The following is a 16068-nucleotide window of genomic DNA, read 5'->3' as shown; positions in this document are numbered from 1 at the left end:
CAGGCATGATGGTGGACAACTATAAAGCCAGCACTTAGGAGAGTGAGGCAGGAGGAATACTTCAAGTTTGAGGCTAACTTGGGCTACATAGTGAAATCCTGTCTCAAAGAACCAAAACCAAATGAAAAATAAATAAAATGAAAACAGGATTTAGCTCAATGCAAAGGCCCTTGATTCAAGCTCTAGTATTGCTAAATAAATAAGAAACCAGGCAAGGCCAGAAACAGGTAAAATGTCTTGAATATGGCAATTTGCCCTTCTAAACTTTCACTGCCAATAGTAGCTACCACAGATGTACCACTGAAAGGCATACATATTTTTAAGGTACGTCTGTCTTAATTTCTGAAGCCTTCTGTAATTTATACTTGTACAAATTTATCATACGTGGGAGGGCAGAATGAGGCCTCATTGCCTAAAGCAGTCAAGCTACCTCAGTCTTGAGAAAAACATCCTGCCTGGACATTAGGGGCTATTAATTGCTAGGCAACTTTGTATCTTGTAACTTTGCAAAGGTATAAATAAATGCCCCTACTGTTGTTTGGAGATCCTTTGCCAATCAGGCATGGTCCACCACCTGACCTCAGCTATTACTTCTTGTCTTTATTTTCTACAACCTCTTGCCTTTTTCTACTGGGGACCACCAAAAGATCATCAAATCCCTACACATTCTATATATCAAACTTTAAAAAAAGTTTTCTACCTCCTGTTATCAAATCATAGGAATAAAATGATTAGCCTTGAGCTACAAACACTCATGACCTATCTATGTATAATGCTCCCCAGTTTCATCTTTCCTAGAAGCTCCATAACCACAGGCTTTGCTATAGCATTTGGAATATAAGATGATTCAATTGAGAATCAGAACAAGGATGATAACTAGACATGGATGAAAAATGAAGGCTTAGGGGCTGGCAAGATAGTTTAGCAGTCTAAAGTGCCTCCTTAGGCAAAGTGCAGGGACTGTAGTTTGATACCCGGCACCACATGCTGCACCAGCCCCACCTCTGGAGTGGGCTAAGCTGGCCACAAAAAAAGAAAAGAAAAGAAAGAAAGATGAGGGCTTACTGAAGTTAATGTTACAAAACTGAAACAATTTCTTAAAGACTTTACAAAAATAGAAATATTGACTTTCAGGAAGATGGTAGAGTGGTGAGCAGCAGAGAAACAGGCTCTCTGAGGTTTGGTATCCAGATGCTAGTATATAGCAAAGGAAGAAAAGGAGGGAAGTGGGTCCCAAGGACCCAGAAGGATCTGAAGTGAAAACTGCAGCCCACTAGATGAGTGAAGAAAGAAATTTCAACAAAGTAGAAGGAAGAGGCAAGCAATATTTTTTCCGAGTCCAGACTCACTGTGTATGAGGGGCAGATCAAACCTGTAGATGTAGTGACTACTGGGGACACCAGATTCCTCCATAGAGAAACACACCAGTGGGACAGAGCAGTGGAAACAGCAGATTGCAGGGGCTTGTGAGTTACTTGGGTTCAGATGCCCCCCAGGAGAGGGTGACTGGCCAGTGGCCATCTTGGAGAGGGGCCAACTGAGCTTGAAACTCGGAACGGTACAGGCTGGCGCCACCTAGTGGTTCTCAGAGTCAAGGTGCGACAAAAAACGAGTTCAAGCTGACAGGCTAAACAAAACAAGTTCCAGTCTCACAGCCACTGTTCTGAACGTCAGTGGAACTAAAGGTTGACGCTTGCTGGGATTACTCACTGCCCATTGTAAATCAAGAGCTGGATTGCTGGGATTAATCAACGTGGCTCTAGACTCTGTCCACTCTGTCTACCACTGACAGCAGAGATGCCAACAGATTATATATGTATTATTCACCGAAGTAATGACAGAAAACTTTCCACATGCTGCAGGTTAAAACTAAAACCTTATTGGGGGCCGGGGAGATGGCTCAGTAGAATAAGAGCTTCCCTGGCAAGCCCAAAGGTCTGAGTTCAATCCCCGGTTCAGCCAAAAAAAGCCTAGAACCTTATCTTTTACCATGCAGTGAACTAAAATGGAAACTGAACAAAGATATAAAAATTAAAACAGAAGCACTAAATATACTGGAAAATTCTTTTTTTTAAAAAAAGTTTCTAATTTTTTGTACACTTTTTTATTAGTTCATATTTGTATTACACAATTATGACATTTATCATGGGGTGTTAGTGCATGACATCTCATGCCTCTGTTTTCATCCTCTTGTCCTTCTACCCTCCTTTTTTTTTTTTTTGCTGTATGGAAAATTCTTGAAGACATTGGTGTAGGCCAAGACTATGAACAAAATCTTGACTGTACAGGAAATACCACAAAGAATCAATTGGGATCTTGTCTTGTTAGAAAACTTTTGCAAAGCAAGAGAAACCATCAGCAGAGTGAGCCAACAACCCACAGTGTGAGAAAAAATTTTGTCAGCTGTTCCTCAAAGGACTAATATCCAGAATATAAAACACTAAGAAATCAGATTCCCCAAATTTAAAGACCCAATCCAAAAATGGGCATCTGAAATGAATTCACTTTTCAGATTAAGTACAAACAATAAATAAGTATGTGAAAAAAGTGTTCAATATCACTGGTCATTCTAGAGATGTAAATGAAAAACCATGCTGAGATTTTGTCTCATTCCAGAAAAAATGATTATTATCAATAAATCAACTAATAACAAATGTTGGCTGAGCTGTGGGGAAAAAGCAACTCTTCTCCACTGTTGGTGGGAGTGTAGACTGGTGCAGTCACTGTGGAAATTAGTGTGGCGGTTCCTCAAAAAAATTAAAACTAGGGTTTCCATTTGACCCAGCTATTCCCCTTCTTGCTACCTTCTCCAAAGAATTAAAGGCATCCTACCACAGTAATACATGCACATCAATGTTTATAGCAGCAAAGTTTGTAACAGCTAAATCTTGGAAACAGCTGAAATGCCTATTGTACAATGAATAGATAAATAAGATGTGGAGATATATGTCTGAAAGAAGGATAAGCTTGAGACATTTCTAGCTAAATAGATGCACCCTGAAATCGCATTCTTTAATGAAATAAATCATGCACACGTTTAAATACCACATTGTTTTCCTGGTGTGAGAGACAAAGTATAAGGGCCAAAATGTATAATATATATTGCATTTTATTTTTGAGATAGGGTCTCACTTTGTAGTCCAGGTTGGCCTTGAACTCATTATGTAGCTCATGATGGCCTCAAACTCACAGCAATCCTCCTGCCTCAGGCTCCCAAGTTTTGGGATTACAGGCATGTGCCACCATACACAGCTGTATAACAGATACTGGGAAAAGGGAAGAAAATGTTCAAGTGGGTATGAGAATAAAGGAGGGAGGAGGGGGAAAATGAAAGAAGGGACAAGAAAAAAGAATAGAAGGAAAAAAATGGAAGCAAAGCTTTGTATATGAGGAGGTAAAGAGAGGATAAAGGGACAGAAAGGGAATGGGAAAAAAAAAGGAAGCAAAATATATCACGTATAGGTACCAATTCCCTATGATGAATGTTATCATTATGTATATCTAAAATGTATCAATAAAAGAAAAGGAAATACTACTTGGCCTGGTGGTGCACACCTATTATCCTAGCTCTCTAGAGGTTGAGACAGAACTTTCCAAAATTTGAGGCCAGTCTGGGCTACACAGTGAGTTCAATGTGATCCTAAACTGCACTATATAAATGAAACATTCTCAAAAAAAAAAAAAAAAAAAAAAAAAAAAAACTAATGACACTAGAATCTTTAAATAGGAAGAAAACCTATTTTATACCAGGTCTCAAGAAACTTGTCAGTATCTGGCTTTGGCTCCAGGGTCAGACGTTTCTCCAGCTCAAAGCTGTGGATGGAGCGTAACTTGCGCACTAGCGGTGCATCCCTGTCAGGCTGGGTGATCTCTGAGCGGACGCGGACGGGGGAGCCAAGGCTTGGAGCATTGAGCATACCATTGGCGTGACCATGGCTGTTCTCTTCTTCAGTAGCAGCCTAGAAAAATGGAAAATAAAGCCATGAAAAACACTCGCCTAGGAGAAATCACTGAAGACTCTGAAACAGAAACAAATGATTAGATGTGTTTTCAAAAGATAAGGACATTTTGGATAGTTTAATTAATTATAATCTTACTGCCCTTCCATTAAAAAAAGAAATCTTGGTGGGAGATATAGCTCAGTGACAGTATCTGCTTGGCAAGCTCAAGGTCCTGAGTTCAATTTCCAGTACCCAAAAGTAAATAAATAAAATACAAAAATAAAACAAAAATAAGAAATAAATCTCATAGTTATATTTCAGTTATTTTAAAGCTTTTTTGGTACAAGATAACCATCTGAAGTGTTTAATGACTGGCTTTTTTTTTTTTTTTCATTGCTGAGAATCTAAACCAGGGGTGTTCTACTGCAGAGCTACATTTCTTTATTTAAAAAAAAAAATTATTAGTGCATTTTTGCAGTACATGATGATTACATTCATCGTGGAGAGTTGATACATGTACATAACATTTCCTAATTCTTTTTTCTTTCTTTCTTTTTTTTTGCTCCGAATGCCTTCAGGGCAGGTTTGGCTGGCTTGAGTTGTGGGGATCGAACCACAGCAACCTGAGCCTGACTGCTTTGTCGAAGCAGCCACTTAAAGAGCTGAGCTAAGGGGCAGGCCCCCCCGCCGCAATTCTTTTTTCTTCCCTTTCACCTCTTCTCCTTTTTGAAATAGAGCATCACTAACTATGGAGGCAAATTGTATTTCTCCTGTCACAGCCTCTCTGGGTGCTGGGATTACACATGTATGCCACCACACCCAGCCTGCCTTCAGCGTTCTGCACTATATCTATCCTGATAACTGCAGGATCCTACTCTGCCAAGCTAATGCTAACACCTGGAAAGTGTGGTCTTTTTAGACATAAATGGCCTTGCAAGAATAAGGCAAGGTCATCAAACACAAGGTTCTCTTCCTTTCTCATTCTTGCTCTCAAAAATAAGTAACAAGATTGAACACTGGGAAGCTAAGTGGAGCAGAGGCTAGGGATGAGGCAGCAGAGGGCACTGTCTGAGAACAGAGGCCTCAGCAGCACCATTCCCAGAAAACTCAAGTGTTAACACAGGAGGAACAAACAAGGCATGTCTGAGGCACCTGTTCTGATGAGAGACCTGCAGAATGAGCCAGCACCCTCAAAGCAAGTGCACACTGCAGCCAATCTTCTCTGAAGGAAGGCTCCTTGAGCCCCAATTTGAATTTTCATCAATTATTAATTAATAAGACACTAATGATAGAAGTCATGCCACAATGATTAAGTTAGCAGAAATCATTTAAAACATAACATTTACATCTCTTAAAAAACTTCAGATATGAAACTTATTCAGACACAAAACATACAACAGCCATGTATAAAATATTTAAATAAATCATGATATAAATCAATAAAGGGGGCGAGCCAAATAGCTCTACGGATTAAAGTGCCTGCTTAGGCAGATGCAGCAGCCAGGGTTTGATCCCCGGCATGTCATGCCAGCCTGACCCCTGGGGCGTGCTGAGATGGCGATTGAGACTGGGCATGGTGGTACATGCCTGTAATCCCAGCACTTGGGAGGTTGAACATAGGCAGATCACTATGAGTCCAATGTACATAGTGAGACCCTTTAGACCCTTATAAAAAAATTAATTCATGGGGGCTTGCCGGCTAGCTCAGTTGTTTAAGCGCCTACATGGGCAAACCCAATCAGGGTTCAATCCCCAGCTCCACATGCCACACCAGACCCTCCCTTTTGGCAGCCTGAGCCAGAAAAAAAAAAAAAAAAAAAAAAAAAAAGGAATGAACTTATTAAATTAATATTAAATATTTAATCAGTCACACACAAAAAGGAAATTAGGCATAGTGGCACAAGCCTGTAATCCTGACACTTGGGAGGAGAATCACCCCAAGTTTGAGGCCAACCTCGGTTAGTCACATCATGAGCTCAAGACTAGACTGAACTACAGAGCGAGACCCTATATCAAAAACAAAAACAAAAAACAAGAAACAGGTATGGAGGTGCTCACTTGTATTCTGAACACTCAGGAGCAGAAGCAGAGGAATGCCATGGGTTCAAGGCCAGCCTGAGCAACATACCAAGACCCTGTCTCAAAAATTAAAAAATAAAAAAGCAAAGAAGCAGGAAGGAAGAGCAAAGGGTTATTAATTTATAATCAATGGACTAGAAGACATAGTTAAAGAAATTACCTAAAGTGAAACACATCAAAAGGAAAAGCAAAATATGAAAAAATATATTAAGATATAAAAGAAAATAAAAAGGCTTAATACAGATTTAATAGGAGTCCCAGAAAGAGCTAAACGAATGAAAAACTGACAGTAGTAGAGAATGCACATTTAGTAGAGATGCACATTTCCCAACAAAAATATGAATCACAATATTCAGGAAATACAAGATAACCTAAGTGAAGTAAACAAATGTACGTTTAGACACAACAGAGTTAAAATGCAGAATACCACATCAAGGGCTAAGCTGTAGCTGAGAAGGAAAGGAGGGTAAAGGAGGTTCAGAGAACTGATTATCAACAAAGAAAAAAAAAGAATGACATAAGACTTTTGAATAACAACAGTTGAAAGCCAGATGAAAAATAGGTATCAATCAAAACTTTATATCCACTTCTCTGGCAAGCGCAAGGGCCTGAGTTCAATCCCCGGTTCTGGAAAAAAACAAAACAAAAACAAAAAACAAAAAACAAAAAAAAAAAAACCCTTTATATCCAGCATAAATTATCCTGAAATAAAACTAAAACACTTTTTTGGATAATTTGGGTTTTGATAAATAAATTTTGAAAAAAAAGCTTTATGAAAAACCTGAAACAGGCTGGGAATGTGGCTGAGTGGTAAAGTGCTTGTCTAGCTTGCACAAAGTTCTGAGCGTGACTCCTAGCACTGCAAAAATGTAAAATAAGAGGCCCATGCCGTGTTGGCCCTGCTTCCGGGACGGGCTGAGAGGGCAATTGAGACTGGGCGTGGTAGCACATGCCTGCAGTCCCAGCACGTGGGAGGCTGAGAACAGGAGGAGCACTAGAGTCCAGTCTGCACAGCGTCCAATCTGCATAGACCATGTACTGAATATGTAACAAATAAATAGCCTAAAGTTTAAGGCATTTCTAAAGGAAATGTTTAAGGAAGATGACTCCAAGACTTTCTGAAATGAAAGGAAATATTAAACATCTTTGAAAGTGTATCAGGGCCAGCCAGCCAGCTCAGTGGAATAAAGCACCTGCTTAGGCAGATGCAGGGACCAGGGAGCCCTGAGACGGCCATTGAGACTGGGCATGGTGGCGTGCACCTGTAATCCTAGAACTTGTGAGGCTGAAAGACAGGAGGGATCACTACAAGTCCCATCTGTGAAGTGAGACCCTGTAGACCCTGGACTAAATACACTTTTAAAAAAGTGCATTAAACATTACTTGTAGGAAAAAATACACATAGTACCAAGCTAATTTTTTTTTTTTAAGTAAAGGTTTAAAAAAACAGAAAAGAAGTACAATACTAGAAGGACGACTAAAAATGTGCTACGGTCCTTGAAATATCAGAAAGGTGGATAAAATTGTTTAATTTTAGATTTTACATAAAAAATACATAGGAAATTTCAAGGTACATTCCTAAAAGAATAGAATGAAAACAATCATCCAGTTTCTTCTTCTGAGGTCTTCACAGGTCTCAGAGTCTTGTCAGGTTGGCACAAGTGATCCTTCTGCTTCCACCTACTGGGTAGCTGGGACCACGGGTATGCACTAGCCCCCATCCAGCTCAATAAACAGAATTAGAACGGTTAAATTCCAAATAAGCACAAAGAGAAAACAAACCAACAAAATCTACAAGCCAAAAATGTGGGCAAGAAATAAGAACTGAAGAAATAGAAATTTAAAAAGTAGGAGCAATGAATTTAAAAATATCTCTATTAGCTACATAGTGAGTTCAAGGCCAGCTTAAACTACATAGTGAGACCCTATTAGTGAACAAAACAAATAAAAGAAACACACTGTTTTAGTTCCTGGCTCAAGTGGCAGGTTTACATGCTTGCTTATGCTGTGTAATGAAACATATATCTATTTTGTTTTGGTGGTTTTTTTGGTTTTTGGTTTTTTGAATCAGGGTCTCTGCACAGCAATTCTGCCATAGCCTCCCAAGTGTGGTGATTATAGGTGGGTGCCACCATGCCCGGCAAACTTTATCTAAAATTTTCCTCCTAGATAACCAATAAATTCCTAAAACTACAGTGTCCACCCATGCACATTCTTGTTCATGTATTTTTGTTATTTCAAGCACTTCTTTGAATGCACTGGCCTCGAACTCACAGCAACCCTCCTGCCTCAGCCTCCTGAGTGCTAGGATCACAGGATTCTAATTCCTTATGTTCTTGTTTTGAACAATGTTTGTCTCTATTATATTTAGTTACATACGTATAAATCTATCTATAGTCTAAGCTCCATAAAAGAGGAATCTTAAACCACACAACAAACCAGGTATGGTGGCAAATGCCTGTAATCCCAGCACGTGAGAGGCTGAAGGAGGAGGACTACTGCTGCAAGCTGGAGGCCAGCCTGGGTTAGAGAACTTGTCTCAATACAACAGACAAACAAGCAAAAAAGAAAACAAAAACCAACAACAAAACCACACAATACCTACCTTAGTGAGTTGTAAACAGGTGCTAAATTAAACTCTGTTAAATTTTTGAAAGAATAAATAAATCCAGATGTCAGGGAGTTAACTTTGCTTTAGTATGTGGTCTAGTACTTTATATAGATGTTCAAAATGAGTACAGAGAGAGGTTGGATATTTAGCTCAGTGGCACAGCACCAGCCTGGCAAATGTGAGGCCTGAATCCCATATCCAGTACCCCCCAAAAAGAGAAAATAAAAAGCACATTGTTAAAAAAACAACAAAAAAATGAGAGTTTATAACACCTTATAAATTCAAGAAACTGGACATGACTGTGGTTTTTTTTTTTTTTTTTTTGTCAACAAGATTTTTGTTTATTTTGTAGAAATTCACTCCACTTTTATACACAATATAAATAAGGAAGAGACTGGGTAGCAACACAGAACTGCAAACAAAGCCCATGTAAATGTGGCTCAAAAGCGAACACGCCCAACTCCTCTCCTAACAATACTGACGACACTATAATTGGTATAGTAAATGATATTAAACAGTTTGCTAGTATTCTAGTGGTTGAGTAAGTATTTTTAATGGACAAAGTTGGCTTATAGTTTGGAATGAAATTTTTATCTTGAGAAGGAGAATTTAAGAAAGCACACTGTTTCTAGAATCAGATTTATAGGTCTACATAACACGATATATCATGAGGTTGCCTCTGAGCATGACTGTGGTATTTAATGGACAATGACTTGAGAGAAAACCATAGGCCATTTCAGTTTCACTGAGATTAAACAGTGATCAAAGATGCATGAAGAACAGTAAAATCATTAAATTATTTTATATCAAGTACCATTTTACTTAATCACATACATATCCTAAATTAGGGCAAACACTGCAATTATGAATATTTAAATAACTAACACTACAATGTTCCATCTATTTTTCACTCAATACTGAGAACTCTGCTCTATTGCAATAAAAAAGGTAACTATATACCTTACAAAGTCCAAGCTTTATCTTGTTCCTGTTGGCATCCATCTCTTCCCAGACATCCCTCTCCTGGGGCCGAGGGTGTCCCGGAGACCCAGGCAACCTGTCTGGTGACACAGGCACCGGGACGCCGTTCTCTCCATCACTGAGCTGCTCATCTGGGAACACCTCATCGGTATTTTCTCGAAGCAAGTCTCCAGGGATAGGAGTGGCATTGGCAATTCTAAAAAGGAGGGAAGGAAAAGAAATGTAGACCTGAATCGTAAGATACTATGAGACTATCTTACATTTGTTTCTGAATTTAAATAATAAAGCCTGCACATAATTAAGGGGATTAAAAAACAAACAAACAAAAAAACCTCTTTTGAGCATCCAAGCTTTTTCCCACCAGTACTGGGAGTCAAACTCAGGACCTTGTACTTGCCCGATGGGTGCTTGTGCCACTGAGCCACATCCCTGGCTCCAAAAAACAACTTTTGAAAATAGGTTGTGCCCACTGTACAAAAGAAAGCATTTAAATTTTATTTTTTCTTTCTTTAATCAGATTTTATTGGTATGTTATATATAAATATTGATCACATTCACAGAATTTGTACCTGTATATAACATAATTCTTTTTTCACATTGCCCTATCCTCCCTTTTAGCCCCTCCTCCCCAAAACATCTACATTTAAAAAATTCAGAATTCTGAACCTAATTATCCAAATCCTAATATAATAATTCGCTGATTTGACAATCATTTTAAAAGTCAAAAACATTTAGACTATTTTCCAAGAAGTCTTTGTCAGTTTTAACATTTTCAATTCTTTACCCATTTTTCATAGAAAACACAAATAATAAGCAGGAAAAGTATTAAGTGTCATGAGACAATAAAGAAGCATCAGGATGAAATGTGCACGGCTTTCTTCATGTATAGACTTTTTACTAAACATTCCACACACCCCTGCATGCAATGCCCAACACAAAGAGGAAGGAAATTTATACCCTATAAGAGAAAACAGAAATTCTGCAATTACACAGTTCAGATAGTTCTCCATGGGGAAAATAGGAAGTACTTTTTGGTGTCTGTCTATGTCTTTCAAAGTAAGTCCATGTCTTGGTCTATGAGAAGCATTTCTCGTTTATTGTGAGAAAAGCTTTCTGCCAGCTCTAATGTTCTGTACTACTTTGGTGTTTTAAAATGCTGTTGACAGTATTCAGTACACAATTAGTGCTAGGGGTGTAACTCAGCAGTGAAGCCCTTGACTAGCATGCTCGAAACTCTGATTCTAGTCCAGGTCAAGAACAAAAACAGCTAAGTGTGGTGGCACACACCTGTAATCCTGGTTTTCAGGAGGCCGAAGCAGCAAGAATGCAAGTTCTAGTTCAGCCTGGCCAATTGAGGAAGACAGGCTCAAAATAAAAAATGAAGCTGGGTGCTTAACTAAGCTGGGTGCACACCTTCAAACTCAGCACTCTGAGAATCTGAGGCAGCAGGATTGCAAGTGTGAGCCAAGCCTGAGCAACTCAGTAACTTACTGAAATCCCGTCTTAAAATAAAATAAAATAGCCTGGGGTGTAGCTCGTTGTGAAGGGCCTGAATTCAATCCCCAGTGGCAGGGGATGATGGGAAAAGATGGGACATAGCTCAGAAAGCATTGGTTTTGTCTTGAGCATGTGAGCTATATGTGATACTGCCAGGGTACCCGGGAGTGGTTCCCTGAGAGGACACCTAGTTTGCCACTCAGGGTGATTGCATGTGTAAGTCGGATCCATTACACACTGTGTTTTCCTACATTACAGGTCAGTCGTAAAAAATTCATAGTATGCTTTTTGGTTGTTTATTTTTGTTAGCAGTGCCAGAGGTTGAATCCTAGGAGTTCTGAGCTATGTCCCATCTAGAAAAGCACTAATAATGTCTCCCAAGAAAACTCTTTATAGCCTGTAGTTGACTTGGGGAACATATTAAAAGGTAGTTTGGCCTAAAATACTTCAAATGAAATCTGTTATAAAAATAATTTAAGATCAGCAGAGCTTGGTGGCACATGCCTGTAATTCCAGCACTTGGGAGGCTGAGGCAGGAGGATTCCTGCAAGTCTGAGGTCAGCCTGGGCTACAAACTGAGTTCAAGGGCAGCCTGAAGTATAGAGTGAGACCCTGTCTCAAAAAGCAACATCAACATTTAAGATCAGAAATAAGTTGGCTACTAGAAGATTTTTTAGATATGAATACAATGTATTTTATTGACTAAGGCAAGTACAATTGAGATATATGCTATGTGAACTACACTGTATTCCAAAAGTTTATTCAAAGAATTCTCTTTAATCCTGAGAAAAGATAAGTATAAATATAGACAAATACATAAAAATATTTACATAAATAGAAAAATAAATATATTAGGTAAACATATGAGCACTCAAGATACTTTTGAGATACCATTTTTCACATTTTATTTTAATTTTTAAAAATTTTTTGGTGGTACCAACAATCGAACACAGGACCTTACACTTGCCAGGGAGGCACTTATGCCACTGAGCCATCTCCCTGGCCTTTTTTCACATTTTAATCACTCAAGTTTGTTTTTTTTTTAATGTTACATCTTATTTTATTAATGTCAGTGTTTGATATAAGATAAACAATTGAGGGGTCAGGGAGATAGCTCAGTGGCATACACGCCCGCCTGGCAAGCACAAGGTCTTGGAGATCGATCCTTGACACTGCCAAAAAAAAAAAAAAAAATGCTTCTCAGGAAAATTATGGCATGTTCCAAAGTATGAATGAGAAAGGCAGTATAAGATTATTAGCACACACATGTTTTGCTTAGAGGCAAAGCACAACAGAAGCAACTCACGGGAAAAGACAAATGAAAAATCAAAACAAAATAAAAAATAAGAGGAACTATATTCAAAATACGTAAAGGAAAAAATGTTAAACAAACAAACAAAAAACAAATACAACTCCCCCCCCCAAGAACATGGAATTAGCTAGATGTAGTGGGGCATACTTGGAATCCAGCCTCTGTAAGATGAGGCAGGAAGATTGCAAATGCAAGGGCAATTCCTAAGACTATCTCAAAATGAAAAAGGGCTGTAGCTCAGTGGTACATACAGCATGCATGAGGTCCTGGGTTCAATCTTCATTACCCTCCACACACAAACCCAAATTAAAAATTTGAGCATGGAGGGGTCAGCAAGATAGCTCAGTGGACTAAGAGATTGCTTAGGCAAGAGCAAGGACCAGGGTTTGATTCCTGGCACTATAGGCTGCACCAGCCCCTCCCCCAAGCATGCTGAGCTAGCCACTAATCCCAGCTCTAGGGAGACTGAAAACAGGAGATCACTAGGAGTCTGAGCTACATAGTGAAAACCTGTACCAAATACTTTAGGAAAAAAAAAAAAAAAAATTGAGCATGGGATTATGGGTTTTACTTTTTTTTTTTTTTTTTTTTGTATTTTAGTCCAGGGTCTACAGGGTCTCACTATAGTGATCTGCCTGTGTTCAGCCTCCCAAGAGCTGGGATTACAGGTACACACCACCACACCCAGTCACAATCACAGTCTCAGTGTGCCTGGGGGACAGGGCCGGCATGTACTCGAGATTGAACCCCAGCCCCTGCATCTGCCTAAAATGGCGCTTTAATCTGCGGAATTATTTGGCTGGTCCAGATTATGGGTCTTAGTACTGCTGAGATTATGGGTGTGAGTGCTACACCCAGCTGAGTATGGACTGAAACCTCCAGTAGCTGTGAGATGAATAAACCTTTCCTTCCTTCATTTTGGGTGTATGATATTTGTCCCAGCAAGAGGAAGAGTAACTGAGACAACATAGAAATATATCATGATCTGTTCCTAATGAGGAACAAGGACATGTTTTGCTCCTATAAATTTAGGAAGAGTATAGTTAGATATATAATGGTATAGTTAGATATAATTGTATTTTATTTTTTCCAGGGTTCAACATATTTTTCTAAAATATAATTTTTTTATCTGTGTATTCAAAATGGTTAGGATAGATATATAGTTACATTCTCTTAATAGAGGGATTTGTTCTAATAGTGTTTGTAAATAGGACATCATGTCCGCATCTTGTACAGTAATTAACCACTAGGAAGAATGTATGCAATGTGTTAATTATTGAAACTGTCCTACCAAATTGGTTTGAAACTGTCTCATCACTATTTATCAATAAAATTATGGAAAAAATAAAAAAAATTTAAAAAACAAAAAAACCACAAACAATCATATAAGCTCTAGGCTACCACTTCACAGGATGCATCATCATCGTCTCTTTTTTTTTGGTACTGGGAATAGAATGAACCATCACCTTCTAAGATAAGTACTTCCAAAGTCATATACAAAAGGAAGTTTCATTTAGGGAATCCATACACTTTCCCCTGTGTTTTAGCATTTGATTATCTGAACAAATTTGGATGAATTAAAGGCACTTTTTTGCTAATACAATGTATATGGAAGAGGTACCACTAAATGAACTGTTCAGGACATACCCAATGGCAGCAGGGGTCAGGCGGGTGTGCAACTGAGGGGTGGTGGAAGTGGTGGTGGTTGTTAGAGAGCCATCCATTCCAGTTTTCTCCCAGTCAAAAGGGTCACTTTCTATTACTCCAAAAGTCTTGATGCTATTGTCAAAAACAGATGTAAGCAGCTAAACCACAAAAGAGGAAAAAAAGAAAGCAGAGTAAGCCAACAGTAAATACAGCCATTTTATTCTAAAGAGAAAGCATCCAATATACATTTAAAGGGTATAGTATGATTTTCTTCTAAAACTGATGTTTCAAAGAGGAAACTTGAATAAGGACTGTATATAGATCATGAAATTGAGTTAATATTGATTTCTCAGTTGCAGTACTGTTTTATAGCTGTACAGGAGAATGCTTCTATTTTAGGGAGATATATACTGAAGCTTTTTTTCTCTTTTTTTTTGAGAGAGGGACATACTTTGTAGTTTAGTCTAGCCTTAAACTATATAGCTCAGGCTAGTTTCAAACTAGTGGTAATCCTCCTGCCTCAGCTGCCGATCCCAAATGCTGAGATTACAGATATGAGCCAACCTATAATATTTTAAACCAACTTTTAAATGGGTTGGCACAAGGAAATCTATTGTGTATGTTCACTTGAACCACCTATTTAGTTATCTATTTTAATTTTATTTAAAAAACTTTGATTTTTTGAGACAGTCTTGCTATGTGATTCAGGCTGGCCTCAAACTTGATCCTCCCTGTCCTAATCTTTTTTATTTTCTTTTTTAATTTTATTAAGAAACAAATATGAATGAGACAGTTTCAAAGCTGATTAATAGGACAGTTTCAATAATCAATACATTGTACATTGTTATCTACTTAGTGGTTATCTACAGCACAAGAAGCAGACAGGATATCCTGTCCAAACACTAGTAGTATACCTCTTTCTTCTCACTGAATCAAGCGAAAGTAGCTGTATGTCTATCCTAACTATTTTGTATATATAAATACAAAATTATCTTTCCTTTGTATCCCCTTTTTTTTGTTTAATCCTGTCAGAGGTGGATATTCTATTGGCATCTAAATACCATAGGTGTTTGAATTCAGCTAAACAATCCAACACTGTCTAGCAGTCTATAATATTAGTGGGTTATCCTCAGAAGTTATTGACTTGAGCCTTTTACAGCTCATCGTATTAATATGGTTTTATTATTTTTTTTGCAAGGTATAATATTAATTTTGTATTTATCATATATCTGACTCTGTCAAACGTTTTGAACACTTCATCCTTTAATCTATTTTCTTTCTATTTTATGAAAAAACAAAGCAAACTTTCATAACCAAATAAAAGAAAATAATAATATATATTACACTGTGTATCATTATCTTAAAAGTTGTTACTCAGCATAAGACATAACCCCAAAAGATTCTTAGAAAAAAGAAACAACCAGACAATGACACTTTCTTTTCAATGAAGTAAGGTAAACTATTAGCATAATTGAAACAAATTAGCATATATATTGAAATATCTTTAAAACAACAGAACATATAATTTGGGGAAGTATTTGCACCACTCACTGCTTCCTCCTTAGCCTTGTCCTGTTTTGCTAGATTATAGCATTTCTCATATAAGAGAAACTATGTGATAGACACTTCCCAGAAGAAGTACAAATGGCCAACAAATACATGAAAAAATGGTCAGCACTGGCCACCAGACAAAGGCAGACTATGACTGTGCTGAGCTTCCGTCTCACGCCAGGAAGAAGGGCAGTCACTCTTCGGCTTGTGTGTGCCGTGATGGTCAGGACACCTTCACGCCCTCTTTAGATGAATACAGAGAAGGCACCTGCACTGTCCAGGTGCCGGCAAGCACCAGCTCCTCATCTATTGTGTCCTGTCCTGTCCTGTCCTAGCCTACCCTTCATAAATTTTTTTTCAAAGTTTTATTGATAAACAGATAGCAATGAGACAGTTTCAAATCAAATCGGAAGTACAGTTTCAACAAATAATACACTGCATATATTCTT

At 38.2% G+C, this 16068-nt stretch overlaps 1 protein-coding gene across 4 annotated transcripts in view; it reads right to left on the bottom strand.

The window, feature by feature from the left end:
- Nucleotides 1–16068, bottom strand: part of Ttbk2 (tau tubulin kinase 2) — a 169937-nt gene that overhangs the window by 11008 nt on the left and 142861 nt on the right. For all 4 annotated transcript variants that reach the window (XM_004623364.2, XM_023711161.1, XM_023711152.1 and 1 more), the window contains 3 exons: nucleotides 14069–14226; nucleotides 9592–9808; nucleotides 3748–3959 (listed from right to left, as the gene is read on the bottom strand). In XM_004623364.2, coding sequence (XP_004623421.1) covers nucleotides 3748–3959; nucleotides 9592–9808; nucleotides 14069–14226 — 587 coding nt within the window. The remainder of the gene's footprint in view (nucleotides 1–3747; nucleotides 3960–9591; nucleotides 9809–14068; nucleotides 14227–16068) is intronic.

The sequence above is a fragment of the Octodon degus genome, unplaced genomic scaffold (assembly GCF_000260255.1).
Source record: "Octodon degus isolate 3935 unplaced genomic scaffold, OctDeg1.0 scaffold00002, whole genome shotgun sequence".
Classification (NCBI taxonomy): domain Eukaryota; kingdom Metazoa; phylum Chordata; class Mammalia; order Rodentia; family Octodontidae; genus Octodon; species Octodon degus.
Note: the sequence above shows the minus strand (reverse complement) of the source record. Positions and strands in the feature narration are given on the sequence as shown.